A 15254-nucleotide genomic window follows, 5' to 3' on the forward strand; every position below is an offset into this window, starting at 1 on the left:
CATGGAACTAATGGAACTAATGAAACACAAACCATAATTCGGCCTTCTTGGTTAGTCTATTCCTTCATGCTTATGGCTCTCAAAATTATACTAATAGACTGGATGGTACCTATTTGAAAGGTCATTTATGAAAAGGAACTGTTAGCACAAAATAAAGTCACACACACCTCTATTTCAGAAAAAAAAATTTTTCTTTTTTAAAACTTTGAGATAGTTTCACTAGGTTGCCCAAGTGGGCCTCAAACTTTTGGGCCTCTCACTACAGCCTTCCAAGCTGCTGGGATTACTGGAGGGGGCCACTGTGCCTGGCCTATCTCAGAAATTTATGTGTTCATACACACACGCACACACACACAAACACGCACATATAAATAGGATTTTAGCTCATAGTTCATAGCCACACATTTTTTAAAAAGAACATATCCAACCAGAGATCCAGATGATTAATATGAGCAACTCAGAACCACATTAATACCAGAAAAATTCTTAGCCATTAATCATTTAAAAAAATAATTCAAATTATATATCAACATATATTCCAACATCATTTGATAAAACTGTTCATTCTTGATAAAGAGTCAAAAATGCAATAAGGATACCTGTTTAAAATGGACACATAAGACAGGAGGGTATCAGGTGTTCTCTGTCATCACTTTTTGTAGTAGAGTAGCAGACATGCTGATCATCTATATGAAAAAATAAAGTATAAATATTGAAAAGGAGTAAAGTTTTTAAAGGTGTTTATTTGTAAAACCTAAAACAGCCAATAAAAGAAAAAGATGTAGTTAATATGACAACAAAGGAGATAATAAATACCTTATTTATAGTGCAGAACTTGTCTGATTGGCTGACCCAACTAAATGCTGCCTATAAGAAACCCATTTTGGGCCGGGTATTTAGCTCAACGGTTCCACTGCCTGCCTGCCTGCCTGCCTTGCAAGTGCAAGGTCCCAAGTTCAATCCCAGGTACCAAAAAAAAAACATTTTAAATGTAAAGACAAGTTGATTAGTAGTAAATGAATGGTCTCTATTAATACTAATAAAAAGCATATGCTCTGTTAATACTAATATTAATAAAGTAGAGTCACTATACTAATATTAGACAAAGACTATAAAATAAAGAGGGTCATCTCCTAATGATTAGTGGCCAGGTTGTCAAGAGGACATCACAATTCTTTATTTACTTAATAACATGAAGCTGAAATAATAAAACAAAAAAAATAGACAAGTCTGCAATTTTGGTCAGAAGTTTCACATTCTGGAGTAATTTACAGCATAAATAAGGAAGAGAGTAGAGTTAGTAGATGTGGGCACTGCTGTCAACTAGCTTCATCTGCCAACAACAGAACAACACATTCTGGTTATTTTGGGGGGTGGGGTACCACGGATCAAACTCAGGACCTTGCGCTTACAAGTTAGGAACAGTGCTGCTGAGCTAAATTCCCAGCCCACTCACATTCTTTTTAAGTGCACATGGTTAGGCCATATCTTGGCCTATAAAAGAAATCTTAACTAATTTTAGAAGATTTCAAGTCATATGAAATATATGCTGTAGCCACATGGAATTAATTTAGAAATAAATAACAGAAAGCTTTCTAGGAAATCTCCAAATATTTGGGAACTAAATAAGATACTTCTGCATAACTCATGGGTCAAAGAAATCAAAAGAAAAAGTAGAAATTATTTTGAACCAAATGAAAATGAAAACAACATATAAAAAATGTGAAATGCAGATAAAACTCAAGAGAAATTGATGGCACTGAGTGACTTTAAAAAGAAAACCAAATTAAATCCACATTCAGTTGGAAGAGTATAGTTAACAGAAGAAAAAAGAACTGAAAAATGTGAAAAATCATAAAGATAAAAAAATCAGAAAACCAAAACATCATCTTGAGAAGATTGATACTAGGTATAACTGAAAGACGTGGTATACGTTTGTTTTTTAATTTCAGTGAAAGATACATTGCTGGGCAGGGGATTTCAGTGGTGCCTCACATTGCCATTAATCCACCTCAGAATACACGAAAACTTATCCCATAGCTCCTTCCCTTTCCGAAGCAGCTCTGGAATTTCTTTTTCCTGAGTGCTTACTTGCACTGTTGTGCTGTCTCAATGTCCTGATTTGATTCAAAACATTTCCCCCTCATGGTCATTTAGATTTTGGTAGGACCAGAAGTCACATGGTGCCAGATCCAGTGAATAAAGTTGATGAGGATTATAATTTTTTTTTTTTTGTACTGGGGATCGAACTCAGGACCTTGAACTTGTGAGGCAAGCATGGCACTACTGAGCTAAATCCCTGGTGGATTGTAATGTTTTAATAAGCTTGATTTTCTAGTAGATGGCAGTCGGCAGCAATAGCAGCAGTCACCGTATTGTTACTATTTTTTTAATCACAAACACAGGAAAGACTTGCAAAACTACTTCAGAAGATGGGGCAAAATTTATTGGATAAGTAAGTTCGAAATGAGGGTGATTAATAACATTTTATATTGTATTATAATGAATTTTTAAAAATTTAAGCATCACCATATTTTTATCAGAACTCTCAAATTGATAAGCCTTTGTCCAGGCTGAGGAAAAAAAATAACGACAAATTATTAATATTAGAAAGGAGAGAGGGCAATCAATATGCTCTTGTAGGCATTTGAAAGAAGATAGAAGCTGGGTGTGGTTGGCAGAGCCAGGAGGATTGCTGTGAGTTCAAGGCCCGCCTGGGCCACATAGTGAATTCAAGGCCAGCTTGAACTACCTAGTGAGACCCTGTTTCAAAAAAACAAGAAAAGAGAATGAAGATTTGGAAAACTCAATGCATTTAATAATGTAGAGGAGATGGATACATTACTTGAAAGATTTAAGATACAAGTTATTTATAATTTGAATAGCTTATGTATGTTCTAGAAATTGTATTTGTAGTTATAAAGCTTCCCTTTGGGAAAACTACAGGATAACACAGTTTTTCTGGTGAATTCTACTAAACATTCTATGGAAACGCTTCCAGAATTAAATATAAAATACTTAGATATAAACGTGGTAGAGAAAGATGTAAAAATAAAGTTGTAGATTTATACATTAAAAGCTATAAATTATTAGTTAGAGAAGTTAAAAGGGACTTGAATAAGTCTCTTTTATTTATGTTTGCACTATTGAGGATAGAACCCAGGGACTTGTGCATGCCAGACAAGTACCTTGCCACTGAGCTATATCCACATCTCAAGAGGACCAAAATAAATGGACAGATGGCTTATTCATAGGTCAAAAGGCTCAATATTGTTAAGTTGCCACTTCTCCTCAAATTGACCTGTAGATTCAAAGCAATCTAAATAAAAATCACATCAGGGTTAGGGTAAAAACTGATAGGTTGATCAATTTCTTAGGTAGAAATTGGTAATCTTATTTTAAAGTTCACATAGAAGTACAAAAGACTTAGAATACCCAAAACAACTTTGAAAAAAACCTACACATTTTGATTATGTGACACACTATCTGCCTTCAGAATAGTTTGTTCTTGATGTGAAGATAGACGTCAGTAGGGCAGACTAGATAGTCCAAAAATGGTCCGCACATTTATGGCCAGCTTATTCTCTGTGCGATCCCCATGATTCAGTAGGGGAAGGATATTTCTTTCTACAAATGATGCTGGGTTAATCCAATGGCAGGAAAAAAATGAAAATAAAGGAGCCTCAACTCTTACAATATATAAAAATTATCTCCAATTTCTACTGCAAACATAATTGAGCTGAAACTATAAAACCTCTAGAAGTGATTATCCGAGACTATTTAATGATCTGGGATTTGGCCAGGTTTTTTTTTGGTACTGGGGATCGAACTCAGGTCCTTGTGCCTGTGAGGCAGGTGGCAGAACCACTGAACTAAATCCCCGGCCCTGGCCAGTTTTTCTGATAGAACATAGTTATGACTAGAAAAAAAAAAACAAAAAACTACTTCATCAAAATTTAAAATTTTGGCTTTTTAAAGAACTTTTTTATGAAAATAAATTCAAGTCATAGACTGAGAGACATTACTTGCAAATTGTGCATCTGAGAAAAGGCTTATATCTAGAATGTGAAAGACTTTTAATTCAATTAGAAGACAACCCAATAGAATGGGGGAAGGTAAGGACAGAACCCTCATGGAAGACAGTGAAGAGCAAAGACAAACATGAAGATGTTCAACATTGCTATTCCTCAAGAAGTGGCAGGCTGAAGCCAAGGTGACTCTCCTGTTAGCCAGAGTTCTGCGATTGGGAATGTCTGTGAGGCAGAAGCCCCTGGACTCCTCACTGGGGCAGGCTGTGAAATGGTGAGATGCCTTAGAGGACATTAAATGTTAAGCATGTATGTGAAGAGCGGGTCATCCATTTCACTCCTGTGTGTTTCCCAAGGGAAACATAAGCATGTTCATAAAGAAAGACTTGTTAACAGCAGCTCTGCTTCTAACAGCCCAAACTGATAACAAAAATGTCCATCGAAAAGTGGATGGAAGGCTAGGGATTTAGGTCAGTGGCACTGCATCTGCCTCACAAGTTCGAACCCTAGTACCAAAAAGAAAAAGAAAAGTAGACAGAGAGTAAATGGATGGTGTTAGAACCACACAATGGATGCTATTCAGCAACAAGAAGGAACATTGTTGATAATTTACAACAACTCGGATGGGTCTCTATTGGGTGCCAAGTGAAAATACTGGATAAGCAATGCATGTTGACTGCATTTACATAAAATTCTATAAAATGCAAAATATCCTCTAAATGGCAGCAAAATAGCCTATACAGTGGACCCTTGCATTTCAACTGCCTGACATATGAACAAGTTTGATTATGACTGGAATTTTAGTTTTATGAACAGTCTTGAGTAAAATCCAAATGCCAGCTGTTTGTGCTTTTAGATGGTCTCAGATACAGGTTTTACCCTGAAAGAGTTCTGGAAGGAACATTACAGCCTCCTTTCCTGTGAGGGGGCGTAATTTAAAAATCCTGGGCCACTGTCTGTCTTAGTACACTGAGGATTGTCTGTATACAGGAAAGAGACTTTGAAGGCTTTGTAGAGGAAACTGGGACTTCACTTGACTAACCTGAGTTACAACTAGGCCTCTTGAATGAGTGGAGTGCATAAGTCAAGGGTCCCCTGTAATGGTAGAAAATGCACATCGCCCATAATGCCAGAAACCTTAAATGATGCTGGGGGCAGGAGTGGTGTTGGAAGGAGAGATCCCAGAAGGTGTGTGGAAATTTTGGGGGTGGTTATGCGTACAGGTTTGCAGGCATCAAAACTCTCCAATGTGTACTTCAAATGTATGAGTTGTTTATGTAATTAGACTTTGCTGAAGCTAAAAAACATCATACACACATATTAATGAGATTTAATGCTGTTACTTATAAATGAAAAGAAAAAGTGTGCACTATTCTCCAGGAGTCCCTGAGGTATATAATTAGCAGCCTAATTTACATACTCTATAGCTTCCTCTGGGTTTTTTTAATTCATTACATTTATTGGTACATTTTAGGTATACAATATGATGACATTCATCATTGGGAATTTGTACCTTTACATGATATATCTTGGCTCCTATTTTTTTTTCCGTATTCCCCTGTCCTCCCTTAATTAAACCTCTCCCCCACTCCTATTTACAAAGACTTTATTTCCATTTTTTTTTCTTTTCTCATATTTTTTCCTGTCCTTTCCCCTACTCCCCCACTTCCCCTTTGGACATTTTCTTCCTATTTCATATTATCTATTACACATTTTGATCCTCATTTGTACTTTCAATTTCTCCACTAGAGAAACTTCAGTATTTTATGTGTGTCCTATTTATTTCACTTAAGAGTATGGCCTTAATTTACATCCATTTAGCCATAAATACATCTAGTTTATCATTCTTTTTTTTGAGACAGGGTCTCATTATATAGTTGAGACTGACCTGGAACTCACTATGTAGCGCAGGCTGGTCTTGAACTCACAGCTGTCCTCCTCCCTCAGCCTCCCGATTGCTGGGATCACAGGCATGCGCTACCATGCCCGGCTAGTTTATCATTCTTTATGGCTGAGTAGTACTCCATTTTATAGAAAGACCACATCTTCTTTATCCAGTCACCAGTTGATGGGCATTCAGCTGTTTCCAAGATTTAGTGATTACAAACTGGGGCTGCTATAAATATGAGCACGCACATATCGCTGTGGTATGATGCTTTTAATTCTTTTGGGAAGATACCTAGCAGGGGAATAGCTGGGTCGAATGGGACCTCTAATCCTAGCTTTTTGAGTTATCTTCATCCTTTGGATTCTTTTTTGGGGGTTCCCAGGGATTGAACTCTGGACAATGCGCTTGTGAGGCAGGCGGTGGAACCACTGAGCTAAATCCTGGGCCCCATCCTTTGGATTCTTACGATACATCTGTGTACTGTACTTACACCTGTGCACTTTGTCTTTTAATTACAAATTTATTTTGTTTAACTTCTAGGTCCGTACATATAGGTGCAATTCTTGATTCTGGTTAGTTTCATTTACTTGTTAGCCAACTGGTATTTAACCCTGCTCCTTGTTTCCTGTTTTTTTTTTTTTTTTGGTACTTGTGATCAATCTTGGGTCCTTGTTCTTGCGAGGCAAGCGGTGGCACCACTGAGCTAAATGTCTGGTTCTTGTTTTCTATTTTTTACTACTACGAATAAGGACATATTTCCTGAGATGTATCTGATACATTGGGAGCTTTTTAAATTACAGTAAATTTACCAAGTTTAGATATATGAAAGAACATGTGCATTTTAATTTTATTTTTAAATTTTATTTTATTTTTGTTTTTTGAGACAAGGTCTCTCCATGAAGTTCAGGCTGACCTTGAATGTACTGTTTAGCTCAAGCTGGTCTCAACCTCATTGTAATCTTTCTGACTCAGCCTCCTGAATGCTGGGATTATAGGCATGCGCCACCATGTCTGGCTGCATTTTAATTTTAGCAGACATTTCCAAATTCTTAAAAGGATTGTAGCTATTGTATCCTTGCAGCTGTATCAATCATACAGTTACATAAAACACCCATTCCAGATCTAGTGTTATTGCAATTTTAATGTTTGCTAATTTCCCTAAGTAAAAACATGGTTTATATGATTTTTATTCACATCTTGTTGACATCTGGTGAGCTTGACCATGTTTTCATATTTTTTTTGTGATTTGAATTTTCTCTAATTAAATTTTTATTCATGTATTCAATTTTTTGTGTTGAATGATTTATTTTTTGTTATTTTAAAAAATAATATAGATCCTCTGTCTCTCATATTTGATACAAACTTTTCCAGTGTGTCATGTTTGTGGTTGATTTTGCCAGACTTACGTTTTAATTCATTTAGTTATATAATATCTGTTGTGCTTCCTGAATTTCCTGATTAGTCTATAATTTATGAAGCACCCCAAAGACTCCAGTACTGAGAGCTGATATGAGCTCAGTGCTTGAAAGTGGGGCCCTGTGTCACTGGATCAAGGGGACTGTCCTCATCCAAGGTTAATCCATGGACTTTGTGTGATTATCAGTAATAGTCTCCATTCAGAGATCACATAGTATTTCTTGTTAATCCTTCTTGCTTTATGGCTGTCTCATTTATTTTTTGTGCAATTCCTAAGTTATTTTAATGTTTGAAAATTTAAATTTCTTTCTAGCCACAGGTGCCTCTTTGTGTGTGTGTGTGTGTGTATGTGTGTTTGGTATTAATGGGGATTGAACCAGAGCCTTTGTACTGAGCTATATATCTCCAGCCTTTTTTTATTCTTTGAGACAAGGTTTTGCTGAGTTGCCCAGGCTGGTCTTGAATTTGTGCTCCTCCTGGCTCAGCTTCCTGGAGTGTTGGAACTGCAGGTGTGCACTACCATGCCCAGCTCTTAAGATATGCCTTTTTTATAAAACCAATGTAAGTGTTTCTCTATCCTGTAGCCTTTTGAGGAAAGCTTCCATGAGAAGATAGACAAACTCTAACAGTTTTTAATGAGATTTTTTTTGTTGTTAATTATTTCTAAAAAGTGCTTATATCTTACAATGTAATTTTAAATTCAAGATATGAAATAGAAATTGAAAAATCAGATTAATTATATTTTAGTTTTATCATATTTAGAAATATTCACCTTTATTTTACCTTCCCACCTCAGTGCACAAATGCATAATTGACTCTGGTCTTAGTTGAGTGTTGTTGGTGTAATTATTCATCCTAAGTGTGGGGTGGATGAGGACACGGCTATCATTGTCATGTGAATTACAGCCCTTGCTGAAGTGCATTCTACTCATGTCTACCACCATGATGCATCATAGCCTTTAATGGAATTTATTGCAAGGAAATAATTCAAAAAGGAGAAAGTTCAAAGTGTTAAGGTGCTCTTTGTAATACTGAGGGAAAAGAACTGACAGAAGCAGAGCTGGAGTCCTGAAGGGCAGGAGCCATCCCAACCCGATTGGCGCTGGCTGTGTGCACCCCTGTGCTCAGCCAGCTCAGATTTGTCTTCAGAGGTTATCTCCACAAAAGAGTAGCATAGAGGACCCAGGGATCTGTGACCCGGACACTGGTCCATCACAGCATCCTTGGGATGGCACAGTGTCCATGTTGTTAAGAGTATAAGTGTGCAGACATGGAGATTACATGAAAGTGTTTAGTATATACACTAATCTGTGAGTTACATTTTGAGGTAATTGGTGAAAAGGGGCCATGAGAATGTTAGCTGATAAAGTTACTTGGTTTAGTGACAGATTTCTTCTAGGTGTAATTAAATATATGCTGCTCTTTAAAAATGTGTGATTAGAGATAATTCTGCCCTGCCCTACTTGGCAGTTGGCCCTCAGGTTACAAAGATTTATCTATTTTTAAGGTATGGACTTGGGCTTCTGCCCTAGAGAAGTGCTCTTAGACCTCAACACATTCTGATTTGGTAGGAAGTCAATACAGTGTAATAGTTAAGAACTTCAACTCTGTAGTTGAAAATACATTTCATGCTCCTTTATTATGAACCCTGTGACTCTGGGCAGGCACTTTGCTGTTCTACCCCAGTTTTTGAGGGTTAAACAAGAGAATTCATATAAAGGTTTAGCAGAAGTTTGGCATATAATAATTTAATAAGCTAGCTGCTACCATTATCAATACACACTATTGTATTGATACACATTATTATTCATAACATTTAATTTTTTAGGAGTTAGAACTGAGAGTTAGCTCAGGCATAGTGCCTCCCAAGCACAACATCCTCAGTTCAATCCCCGGTACCAAAAAAAAAAGAGTTAGGACTGCTGTATGATATGCCACCAAACAATTAAAAATCATAAAGCAACAAGCACTTTATTTACTAGCTTACAATTCTTTGGGGAGCCATTAGCCAAGCTCCTTGTTTGTGGCTGGCCTATCTTCTTGGGCACAGGCTGGGTAGACATGGGGCTTCTGATCATGGTATCCCTGACCATGGGCTCCTTATCACAGGCTCCCTGACCACAGATTTCTGCAGGTAGGCTCCTGACCACAGATGCTTTTACCACAGGTTCCTGTAGCTGGCCTTCTGTCCATGGGCCCTCAGCCATGAACTCCTGACCATAGACCAGTCCTGCTGCACTTCCCAGCCAGCTAGAGGTGAGCCCAGGGTTCAGGAGCAGAGAGAATCTGATTACCCCTTAAATCTGCTATGTAGATGAAATAACAGCCCTATTTCATACTGATTAAAATGAACAGATTGACTTTTAGTGAAGAATAAGAATACATTTGAATGTCAGGACCTTTAAAAACCCAGTAATACAGCATATTTGTAAAAAGAAGTAAGTTTTGGTTATAATTGATAACAGACTTAAAAAAATCTTTTGGAAGTTAAATTGGTCTTATTTTTAGAAAATTTCACTATTAGAAAAATTAAAACGAGGACATATTTGATTTATCTTTGAAAGATAAGGTCAATTTGTTCAAAAACTATTAAAGGACATTATCTTTAGCTCGTAAACTTAAAAAATACCACATTCAAAATTAATAAGTAATTTGTATCAGTTACATTAGGTGGCACTGTGATAAAACTTTAGTTTCTGTAAAAAGTTTAGCATTCATCTTCTAGTCTTCTGCCTAGAAGACTAATTCATACAAGAAAATAAATAAATAAATAAACAAATAAATAAATAAAAACAAATGCAGTACTGGGGATTGAACCTAGGGCCTTTTTCGCATTCCTAGCCTTTTTTATGTTGAGACAGGGTCTCACTAAGTTTTACTCAAACTTGCAACCTTTCTGCCTCAGTCTCCCAGAGTTCTGAGATTAACAGGTATGCACAACCATATCTGGCTTAAAAAAAACAAAGATGTATTTCTCAGTAAGCCAAATCTGAACAGACTTTAGCAGCTTTACTTAACTTAGTGTACATTTGCAATGTTTATTCATTTATTTTTGTTTATTTTTTAATTACAAAATTAAAATGTGGTAATGTTTGTGTTCCTTGACCTGAGTTCTACCAAATGTGAAAATGGAGTGACTGTAAGTAGACTAATGAGTACAGGTCTTTCTCAGAATCCCTTCATTCTAATTTCCTACCATTTCTCTCAGCAAATCATTCTGAGTGACTTCATTTTTAACCATTTCCTTGGCATTTGTGTCACCCATACAGCTGCCGGCTGGGATGCTGGTGGCCTCAGTCAGGACCCGCAGGACTCCCACACACCTCCAGGTGCTCCCAGACCTTCTCTGGGGTTAGCACTCTGCACTCAGTACTACAGTGTTTCATCCCTGGAGAGGGAGTTTGAAGGAGGTTTTACATTTCAGAGCACGAGCTCTGGCTGCCACGTGGTAGCAATAGTGACATTCATGATGGTATGACTTAGCTACTGACTGATGGGTGCAGTGATGGGGATTTTGCTTACCTCATTGTCTCAATCCTGTCTCTGAGCCTCCTCCTCACTGGGGAACATCTGTGAGAGGATCCCCAGGCCTGAGCTGGCAGGTGCCATCACTGCACCATTCTTGCTAAGGCCTTGCTCCACCCTTAATGCCATGTGTTACAGAAGGGTTTAAAAGTAACCCATTAATGCATCCCATTTCTGGAGGCTCAATGTTTCCACCTTAGAGTGAGACAGAAACCCTTGCTTAACATCACTTAGCTTGTATAAAGTTACAATTTGAAATAGTTATTTAGAAAGCAGCAGTAACAAAAAATACAATCTTAGAACTTGGAAATGGACTACTATGCTGTTTATTTGGAAGCAAGTATTGTCAAATATGGAAAATAGTACTCATGGTATTTAATATTAATCATTTCTTTGTTGCTATAAGAAATGGACTTGTAATTTAACTGCTAAAATACAGAAATTATAAATGAAATTTACCATATCGTAGTGTGATACCTCTCCTCTTCCCCATTTGGTTCTAACAAGTTAGGGATGTGTATCTAGGTTTAGCCAGTGACCTGCCATGAATCTTTGCTCTCTTTGATTTTGACTCAGTGACGATGTTCTCTTCCACCTGTTTTTTTTACCAGTCTGATCACTGACACACAGGTGGCTTCCCATTATTTTCCAGCTGATCACCTGGCCCAGGCATTTGACTCCCTTTGCTTGGACTTGAAGACAGATGAAGGTAAAGCCTTGTTTTTGGAGTATCAAGCAGTTCCAGTGATTCTCGGGCATCTGCGAATATCCAGCAAGGGCCTCCTCTCTAATGTCATGGACAGTTTGCTGCAGATGACGGTAGAGTCTGGTAAGTTTCAATTGTGTGAGGAAATAAAACTGGGATGATTTTCCTATCCTTGTCTGATCTGAGTGTGTAATGCCACTACTGGTTTTATATATCAGACACTACTAGTTTTTATAATTCAGATGCTTAAAAATACTTTGGCAGTTAATGTAATTGAGTTGTCAGTGACATATATATATTAAAAATGGAACTCTGTCCAGAGTCTCACTTCCTGCAGTTTCCTGTGGTCTTTGTTATGTGAGCATGCTGCAGGGACCCTGGGGGAGCCTCTCAGTTTTCTTCTGTCCCAGGATGTTCTCTGTTTGCTTGAGGGAGTGAAGGCACCCAGTACATCTCCGCCTGAGTGACAGTGGTAACAGACATGTTCCTGTTGTGCCTCTTCATTCATACATGCTTTTGGAGATACTTGTGCTGTGTATGTGGCTAATGTCTTCAGCTTGTATTTGTGATATTTTGCAGTCCATGGGATATTTTTCTTTTTGGTGTTTATTTTGGTATGACTATTTTCTTTCTTTTTATTTATTTATTTTTTTTGGTACCTGGGATCAAACTCAGGACCTTGTGCTTTTGATCCAGGTGGCAGAACCATTGAGCTAAATCCCCGGCCTGGTGTGACAATTTCTTGTCACTTGCAGTAAATGGTTCTTGTTTGGCATAGGAAGGTGCAGGGCTGCACATAGGGTATTATGATTTGCTTCTCTTGGCTGCCATCGCCATTGCTCTTTCATCCTCTCCACTTTGAACATATTGCCATGTTGCTTACCTAATTCTTTTAATTTGTAGTCTTCCCTCCTCTCCATTCCCTCTTCCCTCTACAACACTTCTAAAAATAAAAGATGCGTTATAGCATTGGACACCTGAGTAGAAAGCCACTGTTGAACTTGGCAGTTGGCACCTGTGGGCTTGGTGCTGCTGTAGATCTCTCCTGGTGCTTTGTGCAGAGTGCAGTATGCTTCTGACTAGATGCTTTGGGGCTGGGGCTACATTCTCAACTCACATATCTCTGTGGTGTTGGAGATCCTGTGTAGGAGGCTGATAGGGAAACCAACGCCTAGAAAAATTAGGTAATTTTCCAGGAACCCCACAGCTGGACATAGGCCAAACAGATGGATAGCCAGGTCTCTGACTCTGGACTTCAGACCCACTCTGCTGTAGCTTTGTGACTAGGTTTTCCAGGTTAGTGTTTTCTTCTACTCCAAATATCAAATGTCATCTGATGTTTTTATCAATGTGTTCAGCTTTTGGACTGGTGGTTAAGATGCGGATGTGGCTGCTTGGGTGAAGGATCTTGGAACTTGGTACCTTAGTTACTAATGTGAGGAGTAAAACAAAAAATTTAGATTACTTTTTTAAGTGACTAGGTTTCCATCTTGGTTGCATCTAATAATAACCAAATGTTTAGATTGCTGTTTTGTTTTGTTTTTTGTTTTTCATTTTTCTACTATTTTTTATTGGTATTTTGTGGAGCGTAATGGAGTAGAACCATTGGGCTCTCCCCGGGTCCTGAGTGCAGTGGCTGTCACCCCTGATATTGTGTCATCCATGGCCTCTGTGGCCGGCAGAGCAGTCCTTTCTGGCCCACATCCATCTGCTTGGCTGCTGCACTTTGAAAGCTGCTCAGATACATTTTTTTTTTTTTTAGTAAATTAAGATCTATCTGCATCTTGATTCATCTCGAGATACTTGCTAGGAGCCTAATTTTCTCAGATTGCGGGCTTGTGTTAGGATCTATTTTTGGTTTGAGTGTACATCATGTCATAACTCAGTGGTGTTGCATTTAGAAATTGACTTTGTGGTTTCTTTTTCTTCCTGTCAGTGGTTGAAAGCTATAAAATCACTCATCTGAGTTTAGCAGAGTAAGAATCTGAATCTTACTTTGTTCCAAAGAATACTTTCTCCTTTCTTGTCAGACTTAATTTAAATAGAGGGATTTATGTTTGTGTTCTTTAGTTTATTCTTTCCTGTAGAGATCCTGTTTAATGTGAATGGCACAGTGTGTTTGAGTATATTTTGTGGGCTTTTAAAAAAGTAAAGTTTATTTTTACTATAAAAATAAATTTAAGAAACTATAAAGTGGCAAAGAATTGGGGACATTAAGAAAATGTTAGTCAAAGAATACAAAATTTCAGTTGAGAGGAATAAGTTTAGGAGGTCTGCTGTGTAACATGGTGACTGAAGTTAGCAACAACGTGTCATATACTTCAAAGTTATTGTCCCAGCAGAAAAAATGATAATCTGTCCCATAATGTGCACACATGTCAGAACATCGTGGTGGACACCAAAAATGATAGTCTTAGTTCTAATTTTAAGAGAAAATCCCAGAAAAGCAAATCCAATAATTTATTCCTGTGGATATTTGCTTCCTGGTGTTATGCCATTAGTCATTTTTGTGATGGTGGTTAGCTTTTTCCTTTTCTTACAACATGATTGGATCCTAGTATAGGTACAGTTACAGACTTGCAACCCAGGAAGTGTTTATTTGTTTAAAATATCAAAATGCAAAATGAAAAAAATAGGGGATAATGCAAGAAAACATGTTTGAGTTCTTCTTTTTAAAGTCTATCTGTGAATATAGGTAAGGAAATGTAATGAAGTTACAGATAACGAAGAATCATCAAAGACTGTACTCCTTCACAGATCCAGAGCCTCCCGATCATGCCTTCAGGGTGAAACCTCATCTTTTCATAGGTAGTTAGTTCTCCTCTATTTGAGCACTGGCATGTCTTCTCCTCTTTCTGTTCATAGTTTACTGTACCATCCTGTGATTCTCCTGCTGTTAGGGAGCTCAGGCCAGGGCAGCATCCATGGGGTTGCAGAGGTAACTTCCTGCAAAGCCCCAGCCTCTTGCACACTGGCTGCTTCAGTCCTGTGTGCCGGGCACACATGGCTTGTTTGCTCAGTGTGGAGTTTTACAGAGAGGAATTTCCTTGTGAGTGATACAGCAGGTTGCTAGCTGAGGACTGTACAGTGTTGGTTTGAGAGTTTAATGACGCTTGACATCTGGAGCTAGGCAGGTGGGGCCATGTTTTCAGGAAAAAGTAGGGAAGCTGCATGGCCAAAGCAGAGAGATTGAGAAAGGTGGGAGAAGACAAGAATTTTGTGTAGTGAACTCCTCAATCTTTTCCTTTCTACTCCTATTTGTTGAATGTGCTATTATGAGAAATTTTTAGTATTGCTGCATAGCCTTTATTTTTGTTGCTTAATATTATTTTATGTTCCTATATCATCATTTATTGTAATTTTTAATGATTGACTCTTGTGTGAAGTTTTTATGAAATTCAATTAGAAAATTGAAGTAATTGACCCTAGTCCCAGCACAGAAGAGCTCTCAAGGAGCACTTGGCTGGCCACTCAGCAGTGTGTGGTACGGGTCACAGAGTGCCCCGCACAGTCTGGCCTGGCCTCCCAGACCTCATGGCCACTTAGTGAGCCTGTGTCCACGAGGCCTGGTCTGCAGCTCTTCTGGGAGCCATGCGGCCCCTGTGACAATACTACGTCCTCTGTCTGATGTTGGAAATACATCCTTACAGCCTTCCTCTGTGACACTGTGTAGTGTGAGCTCAACTTACCT

The 15254-nt window shown here is 38.1% G+C and overlaps 1 protein-coding gene across 5 annotated transcripts in view; it reads left to right on the top strand.

Moving 5' to 3' along the window:
* Positions 1-15254, top strand: part of Ccdc138 (coiled-coil domain containing 138) — a 52223-nt gene that overhangs the window by 22597 nt on the left and 14372 nt on the right. For all 5 annotated transcript variants that reach the window (XM_010610009.2, XM_010610016.2, XM_010610039.3 and 2 more), the window contains one exon: positions 11510-11686. In XM_010610009.2, coding sequence (XP_010608311.1) covers positions 11510-11686 — 177 coding nt within the window. The remainder of the gene's footprint in view (positions 1-11509; positions 11687-15254) is intronic.

Source organism: Fukomys damarensis, unplaced genomic scaffold, assembly GCF_012274545.1.
Source record: "Fukomys damarensis isolate Sample0158 unplaced genomic scaffold, DMR_v1.0_HiC HiC_scaffold_9, whole genome shotgun sequence".
In the NCBI taxonomy this organism is placed as follows: Eukaryota; Metazoa; Chordata; class Mammalia; order Rodentia; family Bathyergidae; genus Fukomys; species Fukomys damarensis.